Source organism: Piliocolobus tephrosceles, chromosome 14 (genome assembly GCF_002776525.5).
Source record: "Piliocolobus tephrosceles isolate RC106 chromosome 14, ASM277652v3, whole genome shotgun sequence".
In the NCBI taxonomy this organism is placed as follows: domain Eukaryota; kingdom Metazoa; phylum Chordata; class Mammalia; order Primates; family Cercopithecidae; genus Piliocolobus; species Piliocolobus tephrosceles.
The window spans coordinates 28,603,788-28,618,639 of NC_045447.1; the positions used below are offsets into that span (position 1 = coordinate 28,603,788).

Here is a 14,852-nt window from a genome sequence, read left to right on the forward strand (position 1 = left end):
AGCAGCAGAGGTTGCAGAAGATAGAATATTGCTGAACAGCGAGTGCAGCTGTCTGATTCTTGCTTTGGAAGCTTCCTCTCAGGGGTGTACTCCACCCTGTGAGGTGTGGGGTGTCAGACTGCCCCTAGTGGGGGATGTCTCCCAGTTAGGCTACTCAGGGGTCAGTGACCCACTTGAGCAGGCAGACTGCCCCTTCTCAGATCTCAACCTCCGTGTTGGGAGATCCACTGCTCTCTTCAAAGCTGTCAGACAGAGTCGTTCGCGTTTCACAGGCTTCTACTCCTTTAGCTGAGCCCTGTCCCCAGAGGCGCAGTCTACAGAGACAGGCAGGTTTCCTTGAGCTGCTGTGAGCTCCACCCAGTTCCAGCTTCCCAGCGGCTTTAGTTACCTACTTAAGCCTCAGCGATGGCGGGCGCCCCTCCCCCAGCCTCGCTGCTGCCTTGCGGTTAGATTGCTGCAGACTGCTGTGTTAGCAAGGAGGGAGGCTCTGTGGGCGTGGGACCGTCCCGGCCAGGTGTGGGATATAATCTCCAGTGTGCCGGTGTTACAGCGCAGTCTTGGGGTGGGAGTTACCTGATTTTCCAGGTGTTGTGTGTCTTAGTTCCCCTGACTAGGAAAAGGGACTCCCTTCCCCCTCGCGCTTCCCAGGTGAGACGATGCCTCGCCCTGCTTCAGCTCTCGCTGGTCAGGCTGCAGCAGCTGACCCGCACGGATTGTCCGGCACTCCCGAGTGAGATGACCCCAGTACCTCAGTTGAAAATGCAGAAATCACCGGTCTTCTGTGTTGCTGGCGCTGGGAGATGGAGACTGGAGCTGTTCCTATTCGGCCATCTTGCTCCGCCCCCCCTGCATAGAGATTCTTTTGCACATAATATTTATGATCAATTTGTCGTGAATATCTTATTGTAGATATTTTAACATTTTACCTAATTTTGGCACTTTTAGTTTAGAAATGGGAATTGGGCCAAGTGCCGTGGCTCACGCCTGTAATCCCAGCACTTTGGGCGGCCAAGGCTGGTGGATCACGAGGTTGAGAGATGGAGACCATCCTGGCCAACACGGTGAAACCCTGTCTCTACTAAAAATACAAAAATTAGCCGGGCATGGTGGCGCATGCCTGTAGTCCCAGCTACTTGGGAGGCTGAAGCAGGAGAATTGCTGGAACCCAGGATGCGGAGGTGCAGTGAGCTGAGATTGCACCACTGCACTTCAGACTGGTGACAGAGCTAGCCTCCATCTTAAAAAAAAAAAAAAAAATATTGGGAGGTGGGGGGAATCAGCACCATAGATAGCAGACTTCCCTAGCACATCCCCTTCTCCTAACTTCCATAAGCTATACCAGGGGAAGAAAATTAAAATGTGTCATTGATGCACTCTTGCTGGAGTTGGGAGTCAGTGTCGGGGGATTAAAAGCAGAGAAATGTGGCATAGTATAGCAGACTTTCACTTCAAGCATACATTTTTGTTTAAATTCCATCTCAAATATTTATAGGTTCTATGACCTTATATTCCTTCAGCTTATTTTTTTATTTGTGAATCTGTGATAACTGAAAGGATTAAATTACTTAATGTATATAAAATGGCTAGTACTTGCCTGACATATAGTAGGGACTCAAGAACGATTCCCTTCTCCCAGTTTTCCATTTATAAATTATGCACACTCAATGACTGATCAATGTCAAACCTAAAAGCAGAAGCATTAGGGAGAACAAGTTAAAACAACTGCCAAAGTTACCATGCCCTCAATATTTGTATGGTTCCAGATGGTCCATTTAGATATAGAGCTGAAGAATTTTTAGAGAAAACTTTGTCTAAGACTCTGAGCTGTCTGACGCAGAGTTCTGCCATAATTAAGGGAATCAAATTGTTGTTCTCCAGGCTGGGGGTGTAGACAACTGGGTCCCCTTGTAAACCCTGGAGGACTCTGATACTGGCTAAAAAAGATACTAAGCTCTTTTTTTTTTTAAGTCAATAATTTATTTTTGACAACCTTCATTAGTTTCTTCACACATAGTATGACCCCTCTCTTTTGCTGAACTGGGTTATGGTTTAAATTTTTGGTCTGAAAAGTAGAATAGACACTATTTGAGTGTTAAAAAGCATAAATTATGTAAAACTATGTTCAGCGCCTAGGAGTATTTTATTGTAATGTGACAAAATGATTCTGTAGTTCATAACATAAATAAGTGGATAAGGAGATCAATATAAATTTTGAAAAATGAATACTGAAGGAGGGCCAGTCTCTCCAGAAACTAAAACATATCACATAATTACGAAACTCTTAGTGTAGTATTCATATAAAAGTACATAGGAGTAAAAATAAATGGAACAAAAGTAATGACTCAGAAGCTGATTCTGATACAGGAATCATCACAAGTCTCTGGAGAAAAAGAAATCATTAATAAATGATTAAAATAAAAATAACTAAAACAAATTTCAGATATAGTAAAGGAAAACAATAATATGTAGCTTTTAACAGTTACTGGTGTTATAATACTCAGAAAGATGTCTTCAAAATAAAAAATTATTAAGGCATTACTTACAGTATTGAAAAATTAAATGCAACATATATACTAGGAAAATGGTTAATCATGATGCATGCATATATACAAAATTACTTTTGGTTCATATGTAGAATGAGGGTTTAGCCTCAAATCCTATTTAAAACTGTTATCCAATTCATATATTATTTCCTCAAAGAAAACAGAAAAATATTAGCAATAGAATAACAATCTTCAAGAGATATATCTGTGTGTGCCTCACCTTACCCAACTAACAGGCTGAAAAATGTTAACTCTCATATATATATATATGTTAACATTTTAAGATTAACCATTTTCCTGGTATATATGTTGCATTTAATTTTTCCATACTGTAAGGAGTGCCTTAGTTTTTTTTTTTGGCAGAAATCTGTCTAGGTATTATAATACTAATAACTGTTAGAAGCTACATATTATTGTTTTCTTTTGCTGTATCTGGATTTTATTTTAGTTAATTTTAATCATTTATTAAGGATTTCTTTACATAGATATAAAATTTTATAGATATATATACATTTTTTTCTACATGACCCCTTCAAAAATATGTGATAAAATGTTTTCAGGTATTCTCATTGGAATGGAGAAAAAGAAGCTGATTTTCTTAAACTTTGAGTAGTATGCCTAAAATTTGCTGTTTCTATTATAAAATATAGAATTATGTGAAATGTAAGAGTGCATTCGTATAAGTCATAGAATATTTGTATTAACCTCTAGTTTTCATGCATTATAACGAATACATATTTCTTGTTCGTGATTTTTGAATAGATTCTATTAGGAAGAAAATGCTTGTTTTACGGGCTTAAGAAGTGTCTAAAATTGTCTATGGGTGACTATTAAGGCCATCTAATAATTAAAGTGTGTTTTTTAAGTCCACAGATAATAAGTAGCAAAAGTAGGACCAAACTCTAGGTGCTTTTGACTCATTTTGGAGATTATTCTACAAATAATCAATATTTGCAAATTTATTCATTCATATATATTAACTTCTAAACATAACTTACATTTTGTTATTTGTTACTTAGCTTGATGGAACCTGGGAGCCACCATTTTCTGATGAATCTTGCAGTCCAGTTTCTTGTGGGAAACCTGAAAGTCCGGAACATGGATTTGTGATTGGCAGTAAATACACCTTTGAAAGCACAATTATTTATCAGTGTGAGGCTGGCTATGAACTAGAGGTAAGCGAACAACTTGTTTAACTAGAATTAATTTGTTTTTTCAATATGCTTGGGGATACTTTCAGTATTAGCACAAATTTGTTTTACTGACTTTGGTCTCAAAAGATTCTATTATACTTTGTTCCCTTATACTTTAACATTTTCCAATAAATATTTAAGGCAACTTAGAGTGTTAAAAAGCAAAATAAGCCCGGCCACAGTGGCTCACACCTGTAATTGCAGCACTTCAGGAGGCCGAGGTGGGTGGATCACTTGAGGTCAGAAGTTCAAGACCAGTCTGGCCAACATGTTGAAACCCTGTCTCTACTAAAAATACAAAACTTAGCTGGGCATGATGGCAGGTGCCTGTAATTCCAGCTACTTGGGAGACTGAGGCAGGAGAATCACTTGAACCCAGAGGTGTAGGTTGCAGTAAGCTGAGATCGTGCCGCTGCACTCCAGCCTGGGCGGCAAGAGTGAGACCATCTCAAAGAAAACAAAAGCAAAATAAGTCTCAAATAAAAAACATGAAAGCCATGATAAGAAAGAAAAAAAGTAAGTTTGCAAACCACAAGACAGATACTGTGACTTCAACTGACCATTTAAACCTGTGTTTCAGCTTGCTGGTAATCATATTACCAGCGGTCACCACGGAGAGGTAACCACAAGGATTTAGGTATGCAAAGCCAGGATTTCCTCAAACAGTGGGCTCATATACCTTGGCATTGAGATGCCAAGTTCCCATATGCAAATCTGGCTTGAAAAAACCTCAGAGCAGTTTTGACTGATACCAGCTTCATTCTTGAGACAACTCTTGCTTTGTAATATTAAAATCCCTCTGCAAAACCTAGGTCTCTGTTTACTTTAGTGGGAGAGCTAGGTAAATCAATCAGTTTTGCTGAAAGCATTACCATATCACTAAACTTGAAACTTAAGAGGCCTATTTTACATTACAGAATGTTGTCATTTAGTTTTTCAGGAAACTCTTCTTTTTTATTTGTATTGTTATAATGGTATTTAAAGGTAGGTTTTGACTGGGTGTCGTGGCTCACGTCTGTAATCCCAGCACTTTGGGAAGTCAGGGAGGGTGGATCACTCGAGCTCAGGAGTTCAAGACCAGCCTGGGCAACACAGTAAGACCCAGTCTCTACAAAAAATACAGAAAATAGCCAGGCGTGATGGCATGTGCCTATAGTCCCAGCTACTCAGGAGGCTGAGGGAGGAGGATCACTTAAGCCCAGGGGGCAGAGGTTGCAGTGAGCCAAGATTGCAACATTGCACTCCAGCATGGGTAACAGGAGTGAAACCCTGTCTCAAAAAAAAAAAGTATTCATCGCCAGTTTTCTGTTACATGTTTTGCATGTCCTGTCTTTTTTTGACCATGCAGTACAAGAATTATCATAAAATAGGTATATGCAATCTGGGACCAGGCTTGTATGTATCTTCTTTCCTCTAAAGATGATAATGTAATGGTGATTACATTTGGAGTGTTTTCCTGTTTTTGAAACCTCGTTTTTCATGCAAGAATATTAATCTTGCAATTTATTAAGAAGAAAAGTAATATAAAATTATGAACAAATATACAGCAAACTCATTAAATTTGAAGTAGATAACTTAAAAATTTGTGGAAACATATGTTAACTAAAAAATTGAGAAAGGTGCAATAGTGATTGTTCTCATTCCAAGCTATTATACATGTTAGAATTCTCACTCCAAGCTATTAGACATGTTAGAATCACTTGAGAAACTTTTTAAAAATATTGATGTTCAGTTACTTGGAGAAATTACCAATTCCAGGTCTGGGGCAAGAAATGTGAAAGATTACCTGGAAACTCTTGTCACATGAAATAGCAGGGGCCCTATCAAAGACTACATGTCAAAAGGATTCAGAAGACACTGGAAAAGGCTCCCACAGGTCAAGATGAGACCACTTTAGCATTAATAAGGGTAATAACTTCAATTGACTGAAACACATCAAATAGGTCATAAATGACACTAGGCTTATAATGATACTTTAAAAAATTAGTTAGAAACTCTTAAAGGATGCTTATGAACAAACTCATTATTTTAAAAACAGACAACTCAAGAGGAAAAATTATCTTTCCAATGCTACCTGTTTGACTAGATAACCAAATAGTAGATGAGGGGAAGTTCCATTTCATAATGATAAAATAGAATTTAAATAGCAGAATTTGCAACTTCTAAGAATTAATGGATTTAGGTTATGATCAACCATGGCTGAAGTCACAAAAAATGGATCCAGACATTATGAGTCTCTGGATGGGTGAACAATCTCATCTATGAAAACATTTTGTGCTCTCCTACCTCTACCACACACACACACAAAAACTGAATTTGGAACTTATCAAGCCTCTAAATCCAACAAACAGTGTCAGAGACACTGCAGTGAAGCAACTGGCAAAATTCTATCTGTGGGAACAGATACAGGACCAATGACCCGGTTTTTCAGTGTCCAAGACAAATAAATTGACAGGGCAGAGGGAGTAAATAGAGAAGGAACCTAAGTTTAGAGAGACATAAGAGATATTGCATTAGTCACGATTCTCCAAAGAAAGAGAACCAATAGGAGAGAGAGAGAGAGAGATTATGAGGAACTGGCTCACACGTTAATGGAGGCTGAATCCCAGGATCTTCCATCTGCAAACTGGAGACCCTGAGAAGCTGGTGGTGTAATTCAGTCTAAGTCCAAAGGTCTGAGAACTAGGTGAGGTGATGATGTAAACCCCAGTCTGAAGATAGAGGAGGAGACTGAGTCCCAACTCAAGTAGTGAGGAAGAAAAAAAGGGCCATTTCCTCCTTCTTCCATGTTTTGTTCTATTTGGTCCCTCAGTGTTTTGGAAGATGTGCCCCCCTGCCCCCCACACTGGGGAGGGCAATCTACTTGACATGGTCCACTAGTTTAAATGCTAATTTCATCCAGAAACATCCTCACAGACACATGCAGAAGCAGTGTTTAAGCTGGGCACCTCCTGGCCCACTCAAGTTGCTGCACGTCAGTATTTGTAAAGAGTTTCTCAGGTGATTCTAACATGGAGCTCAGAGTGAAAGCAATCACTATTACCACTCTCTCCATTTTGTAGTTAATACCAGGATGTTTCCAAAAGTTTAAAGGTGAATTATCTATTAATACTTCTTCAAATGTAACGACCCATCAAGGCCGGGCATGGTGGCTCATGCCTATAAACTCAGCACTTCGGGAGGGTGAGGCAGGTAGGTCACGAGTTTGAGACCAGCCTGTCCAATGTGGCGAAATCCCATCTCTACTAAAAAATACAAAAATTAGCTGAGTGTGGTGGCGGGCACCTGTAGTCTCAGCTACTTGGGAAGCTGAGGCAAGAGAATCGCTTGAACATGGGAGGTGGAGGTTGCAGCGAGCCGAGATCACACCACTGCACTCCAGCCTGGGCAACAGAGCGAAACTCTGTCTCGAAAAAAAAAAAAAAATGTAATGATCCATCAAGTTTGCTGTACATTTGTTCATAAAATTAATCATCACAGAAACATAAACTAGTCTCAGTGTGTGGGTCTTATTTGGTACTAATTCAACAGAACTATTTAAAGAATAAATTATGAAATATATGCAACAATTGGAAATTTGAAAACTGAATGGACATTTTATTAATATTAAGGAATTGTTACCCTTTTAAGGTGTGATAATGTTACTGTGGTTATAATTTTTAAGAGTTCTTTTAGAGATTCATACTGAAATAATTATTGTTAAATGATTTGAAGTCTGGAATTTGCTTCAAAATAATGTGAGTTCATGGAAGGGGTGGGGCTTACATGAAACAAGGTTGGCCTTGAGTCAATTGGGTAAACTGGGTGATGTCTGCATGAGAGTTTCTTATACTGTTCTTTCTACTGTTGGTATTTCTCATATGTTTGAATTTTTCCATCAGACATCATTTTTTAAAATGCAAATACCTGTTCTCACATCAGACTAATTAATTCAATAGCTCTGTGGGTTGAGTCCGGGGCAGCGGTAACTTTTTCAGAGTTCCCTTGGTGATTCCTGTGTGCAACCAGGACTGAGAATCACTGATAAATTGCTGCTCTTATAATTAGTGTAGTTCATTACCATCTGCTTGAGAATCACCTGAGAAGTTGTAAAAAGAAAAACAGTATATGTTGCTAGGCCAAGATCATCTGAACCAAATAGTTTCTGGGGGATTGCATTTTTAGAATATATGCTTAATATTATTTCTGATTGTCAAATCATAATTGTATACATTTTTGGGATACACAATTACTAAGATATATATGGAGTCAACCTAAGTGTTGGGTGTCATCGATGGACGAATGGATAAAGAAAATTTGAGATATGTATATATCTACTTATGTGTATATGTCGCATCTGTTTTTATGGCCAAATAGTACTCTATTGTGTATGTATGTATACATACGTATATTATGATGCACTATGATTCATATATTTCTAAGAATGCATACACATATGTACACATACATACACAATAGAATGCTATTTGACCATTTCTAATGCATTCTTTGTCAGTCTTAGCTACAGATTATAATTAGTTGCCATTCAAAATAAAAGGTGAAGCAAAGTCTGTACCTTAATTATACTGGTCTGCCAGGGTATGAATTTTGAAGCAATTTGATAAAAACATTTTTGAAAGTCTAAACCTACTCCCTTAAACTATTTTTATTTAATGTGTTTATTTAGCATTCCAGTGCTGAGCTACTCGAGGCCATAGCTAAAATTACTTTGCATTTCCTTATTATTTTTCTATTACAGAGTTATGATCTTGTTGATGACCTTTCTCCATTGTTTCACAGGGGAACAGGGAACGTGTCTGCCAGGAGAACAGACAGTGGAGTGGAAGGGTGGCAATATGCAGAGGTGAGTTGAATGACACTTAGCAGCCCCCAAAATGACACTGAGGACACAAAATAACAGTGTGGCTACATTTTCTTTATAGGTTAGGTTTGTAATTTAAAAAAAAATGTAAGCCAACTCCATAAACTGTATGAGAACCTTTTAATGGGCTTTTTCTCAAGGGCAGTAAACCAGTAAAAGGGTCAAAAACTGTAGTAGGGATTAACAATTAACTGCAATAGGACACAAGATTACTGACTCTGCAATGGCAAACGTTTTGTTTAAAAACTAGTTAATTATTGAGTTTATTAGCATTTTGTGGGGGGTTTTCTCAAATAATTATGAATTAGAAGGCTTAGAGCTGTTGTTTTTTGGTGACAATACTAGCCAATACTTTTAACGTGCTGTTGGTCTATCTGTCAAATAAATTAATATTAATATTTTGCATGGAATTTTACATTAACTCATTTTATGAGAACCACCAAGTTTATTTGGCAGAATGTGGGTTAATGCACATAACTTTATCCCCAGTATTCCCTTCTCTGCCAAAGGACAATGTATGTATATATTTATTTTATTTTATTTTTATTTTTAAATAGAGTCTCACTCTGTCACCCAGGGTGGAGTGCAGTAGTGCAACCTCGGCTCACTGCAACCTCCACTTCCCGGGCTCAAGCGACTCTCATGCCTCAGCCTCCTGAGTAGGTGGGGCTACAGGCATGCTCCACCACACCCAGGTAATTTTTTGTATTTCAGTAGAGACGGGGCTTCATCATGTTGGCCCGGCTGGTCTCGAACTCCTGGCTTCACAACCCACACGCCTCAGCCTCCCAAAGTGCTGGAATTACAGGCATGAGCCACCACGCCCGGCACAGCATCAATAGCATTCTGAAGCTCCCTAGGTGATTTCAAAGTGCAGCCAAGGTTAAGATCTGTGATCCCAGTGTACTCAACTTTGGACTGAAAGAAGTCCATTAGCATCTAGTCCAGGGACTCACAACTCTGAGTTCACATTTGCAATGTTTGGGGAATTTTTAATATAATACTGAAAGGTAGCCCTCAATATAAAGATTTGGATTCATTTGGTCTGTGATAGGCCATAAATGCTTCCCAGGTTCTCTAAAGTACAGTCAAACCTGAGAACCACTGGTCTAGAACCACCTTCTCTGCCTTCACAAAAATTATAAAATTAAGACTCAAGCCCATTTTTTGAGATTCTTGAAAGGGTGATCCTATTTTCCTCATAGCATCCCTGCTAATAACATTTCTCACAGTAATGCAAAATCATTCTTTATAACTTTACTATAATACCCACCAGTTTATGAAATCGGCATATTCCTTAAAAGTCATATAAAATGTCATTTATTCTAATTCCCCCCAAGCTCATGGGTCCCTGTTCTTTATGCTTTCCTATTATCTTTTACCTTCTGATAATTTTACATTTTATCTCTTCTTACAAGCAGTGTCTGACCTTGACCAAATTATTTAACTTCTCTAAGCTTCACTTTTTGGCAAATGTTACATGAGATAATCTCAGAGTTGCTATAAGTAAGGTTGCCAGATGTAGAACAAACAAACAGGACATGCAGTTATATTTAAATTCCGGATAAAAAATAAATGTAAATTTGTAAATATGCAATATTTGAGACATGCTTATACTAAAAATGTATTTGTTACTTATCTGATATTGAAATTTAACAGGGCATCCTGTATTTTATTTGGGCTTACAACTTAAGAGTTGTAAGAAATAAATTTAGTATTGTTTGAAAAGTTCTTGACCATTGTTAGCAACATACAATGAGATTGTTTTATTTTACCCACCTGCTCATCCATAACCCCCTGTCCCCAGCATTATTAATAATACATAAAGACAGCTGGAGTCAATAGGACTAAATCCCAATCTTTAACTGCATGCATGTATTAATCCAATACTTAGGTATGCTATATTTTTCTCCTTCAGTGAATATCACTGTGCTTCACACATGAATAGGCCATAATATTTTATATATTCCATGAAGTATATTTGGCAATCGTAGGAAAAGAAGGAAAGAGGAATTGGGGAAGCAATTAATATGAGGCTTTTATTCTTGTTTTTAGAGACCAGGTGTGAAGCTCCACTTGAATTTCTCAATGGGAAAGCTGACATTGAAAACACAACGACTGGCCCCAACGTGGTATATTCCTGCAACAGAGGCTACAGTCTTGAAGGGCCATCTGAGGCACACTGCACAGAAAATGGAACCTGGAGCCACCCAGTCCCTCTCTGCAAACGTGTGTGTTGACTTTAGGAGAGATTTTAGTCAGATTCAGCTTCACGATTAGCTTCCCACATATCCAAACACAGAGGAAACTCCACTCATAAGGGATATGGGCCCAGAGAAAGCAATTAATGCCTATCCAAGCTGAATTCTCTGGGATATTTTTAAAATCTATTTGTGTTATCTAAGGTCCTGTCTGAGAATCAGCTTTTGTCAGATACCTTGAGTGATTACTAAGAGAAAATGCAACTTAATGAAAAAATTTTGACATACATGCATCATGAATTCTACTGGGGATAGGAAAGAAAGAAAATACATTTAATATGTGATGTTAATATAATGAAGCATATGTCAATATGATAAGATAATGAGTTATAACCATTCGAATGAAAACAATATTCACAAGCAAGGTATAAGTTAAGATTGCACTTGTTACTGTTTGAAGTACCTTCATAATGCAGTAACAGTGGAAGTGTACCTCACTCAAATACTTTCTGCTCATTTAAAAATCAGAAAAACTGAAATTGCTTGAAATATATGTTGATATGTGTGTCACACACTTGCACTAAGCACGCATAATGCCATCATCATTTCCTGTGTTTCCCTCAGGCCTATAAAAAGGAATCCATCTTTATCAATAAGGCATGCAGACTCCACTAGTTCTAATGTCCTGCCCATAGCAGTATGAGTCTAAAGTCATATTCAGCTCACATAGAAATGTCTGATGATTTATAAAGAAAGCAAAGTGACAATGAGAAGTATTTGATATTCTTCAGATAATAAGGGAATATATGCTATAACCCTTGATTTCTAGTATGCCTTTTATTTTCACAATGCTGATCAAAAAATCAATCATTTAAATAATGTTGTGGCCCATAATTTCAGGCATAATTTGTCATCTTCAACTTTTAGGACCTTGCATTAGTGGTTGAATAACTTCATGTTTTCTGATCTTACCTGGCTTTATCTTTACACATAATTTCATGAGGACGCAAAATAAGGCTGTGTCTAATGTTTGAAGTTCCATATTTTTAAACCTCATATGATCATTACTGAGAACCTATCTCCTATAGGACTACTACTCTGCCTTCAAAGAAATACATTAGGAAAAGAGGGAAAATATCAGTAAGCATTTTCTTTTCTTTTTGACAGCAAATCCATGCCCTGTTCCTTTTGTGATTCCTGAGAATGCTCTGCTGTCTGAAAAGGAGTTTTATGTTGATCAGAATGTGTCCATCAAATGTAGGGAAGGCTTTCTGCTGCAGGGTCAAGGCATCATTACCTGCAACCCTGACGAGACGTGGACACAGACAAGCGCCAAATGTGAAAGTAAGTCAGCAGGTGGAAGCCAGTTCATGCCGCTAGCGTGAAATGTTTTCCCATCCTTGTGAGGTTGTTTTCAATCAAGTCACTTAGCTGTAGATATTTAGATCTCTGTGCTATCATAATTATCATGTTCCTCATTAATGTTTGCAATTTTTTTTTAATCTTTGAATTTCAAACATTAAAAAAAAAAAAAGCTCTCAGAACTAAACTAAAACCCACCTGACTAGGATTCACTGAACAGATTTTCAAAATGTGTTCCCCTAAGAATGAGCAAGATATTAAATTCCAAATACATCTTTTTCTCCACACTGTCAGAGTCCCCAACCTATCGTTTAACATACTACGAATGTTTTGCAATAGAAAAATTATTGCACAGTGATTCTCAAACTTGAGCCTGCATCAGAACCACCTAGAGAACCTGTTAAAACACAGTTCTAGATGTTGCTGGTGAGGATGCTGCTGACCCAGGAAACACAATCTGAGAACCACTAGCACTATGGGTTAGCACTTTGTTGCTGCATTTATGCAATCTGGAGGCATCTTTTGCTGCCTTGTAATAACGCAAGGTTTTTTTTAACACACACTTTCTAACTCCATTTAAAACATCTCCCTGCCGGCTGGGCATGGTGGTTCACACCTGTAATACCAGCACTGTGGGAGGCTGAGGTGGGCAGATCATAGGAGTTCCAGACCAGCCTGGCCAAGATGGCAAAACCTCGTCTCTACTAAAAATACAAAAATTAGCTGGGTGTGATGGCACACACCTGTAATCCCAGCTACTTGGGAGGCTGAGGTAGAATCGCTTGAACCTGGAAGGCAGAGGTTGCAGTGAGCCAAGATTGCACTACTGCACTCCAGCCTGGGAGACAGAGTGAGACTCCGTGTAAACAAAAAAAAACCCTGCCAACATCCTGCCCTCCAAACTCATTTGTTGTCTGAGCTACTTCCTCTACAGTAATCAATTAAAATATTCATTGAGTCGGACCAGATGCGAGGCATAAGGCTACATAGTATAGGAATGTATCATGCCTGCAATGGTCTTCATCTTCAGAACCCTTGCACTCCCACTTTGAGATAAGAAATATGCCTGTGAAAGTAATGGGGATTCTGGAATCAGAAACAGTCTCAGTTATACCTATCTTGTAGTTATTATAGATATCCTATAGATTTGTTTTGAAGAATAAATGAATTGGTGCATATTAGCACTATCTCTTAATAGGAAGATATATACAACAGCCCAAGTCCCTGAATTTTCAGCTAGCAGCCTATTGCAGCTTTAGAATGTTTATTTTGTGGGGAGGGGTCAAGATGGCCAAGTAGAAATGCTGTGGCCGGAGCCTCCCACCGAGAAGAATGAAAACAGTGAGTGAATCCTGCACCTGCAACTGAGGTATCCAGGTTTTCTCATTGGGACTGACCAGGCAGTTGGCACAATCCACAGAAAGTGAGAAAAAGCAAGGTGGTACAACGGTTCACCTGGGGGAGACATGGGGCAAGGGGAGCTCCCACCCCCAGCCAAAGGAGGTGGTGAGTGATTGTGCTACCCCACTCAGGAAACCACACTTTTTCCATGGATCTGTGCAACCTGCACATCAGGAGATCCCCCTCATGAGTCCACGCCACCAGGGCCTTGGGTCCCAAGCACAGAGCTGTGCAGATTCTTGGTGGCCACTGAAAACTTCTTAAGACTACCAAGTTATCGGAGGGAGGAGCAACCACCATTACTGTGGCTGCCTGCTGCCTAAGATGACAAGCTCCTGGGGAAAGGGGCAGCCACCATCACTGCAGCTGCAGTCTGCCTTTTTTTTTTTTTCCCTGCTAGTGCCAGGGAGACTGGGCAATTTGGACAGAGGAGGAATTCCCCCACAGCGTAGCACAGCAGCTGTGACAGATTGTGGCCAGGCTGCCTCCTTAGACTGGACCCTGACCCCTCCCCTCCTCACTGAGCGGGGCCTGCCTGCGGGAATTTCAGCAACTCCAGCCAGGGGTTTACGAAGAGAACTCTGATCTCCCTAAGATGGAGCCCCTGGGGCTCCATGTGGCCATGGTCCCCACAGATCAGCAGGCTTAGTCCTTCCGCTGCTGGCTCTGAGGAATCCAGGCAGGCTGGACTAGTGGGATTCCCCACAGCACAGTGCACCTGCTCTGCCAAGGGGCAGCTAGAGTGCTTTGTTAAGCGAGTCCTTGATCCCATGCCTCCTGATAGGATGAGACCCCCCCCCCCCAACAGGGGTCACCAGACACCTTATACAAGGATATTCCCACTGGCATCAGGTCAATGCCCCTCTGGGACAGAACTGCGAGAGGAAGGAGCAGGCAGCCATCTTTGCTGTTCTGCAGCCTCCGCTGGTAACACCTTCAGGTGCAGGTGGAACCCAGGCAAATAGGGTCTGGAGTGGACCCCCAGCAAACCACAGCAGCCCTACAAAAGAGGGGCCTGACTGTTAAAAGAAAAACAGAGAAAGCAACAGCCATCAACAAAAAAGCCCTCACAAAAGCCTCATCCAAAGGTCAGCAACCTCAGAGATCAAAACTGGAGAACTCAGGAGTATGAGAAAAAAATCAATGAAGAAAACACTGAAAACTCAAAAAGCCAGAGTTCCTCTTCTCATCCAAATGATTGCAACACTTCTCCAGGAAAAGCACAGAACTGGGCAGAGGCTGAGATTGATGAACTGAAAGAAATAGGCTTCAGAAAGTGGGTAATAATGAA

At 39.7% G+C, this 14,852-nt stretch overlaps 1 protein-coding gene across 1 annotated transcript in view; it reads left to right on the plus strand.

Annotated features, from left to right (window-relative positions):
- SVEP1 (sushi, von Willebrand factor type A, EGF and pentraxin domain containing 1) overlaps positions 1-14,852 on the plus strand; it is a 234,079-nt gene that overhangs the window by 197,805 nt on the left and 21,422 nt on the right. The window contains exons 40-43 of the mRNA XM_023202055.3: positions 3,563-3,718; positions 8,516-8,579; positions 10,653-10,826; positions 11,966-12,142. Coding sequence (XP_023057823.2) covers positions 3,563-3,718; positions 8,516-8,579; positions 10,653-10,826; positions 11,966-12,142 — 571 coding nt within the window. The remainder of the gene's footprint in view (positions 1-3,562; positions 3,719-8,515; positions 8,580-10,652; positions 10,827-11,965; positions 12,143-14,852) is intronic.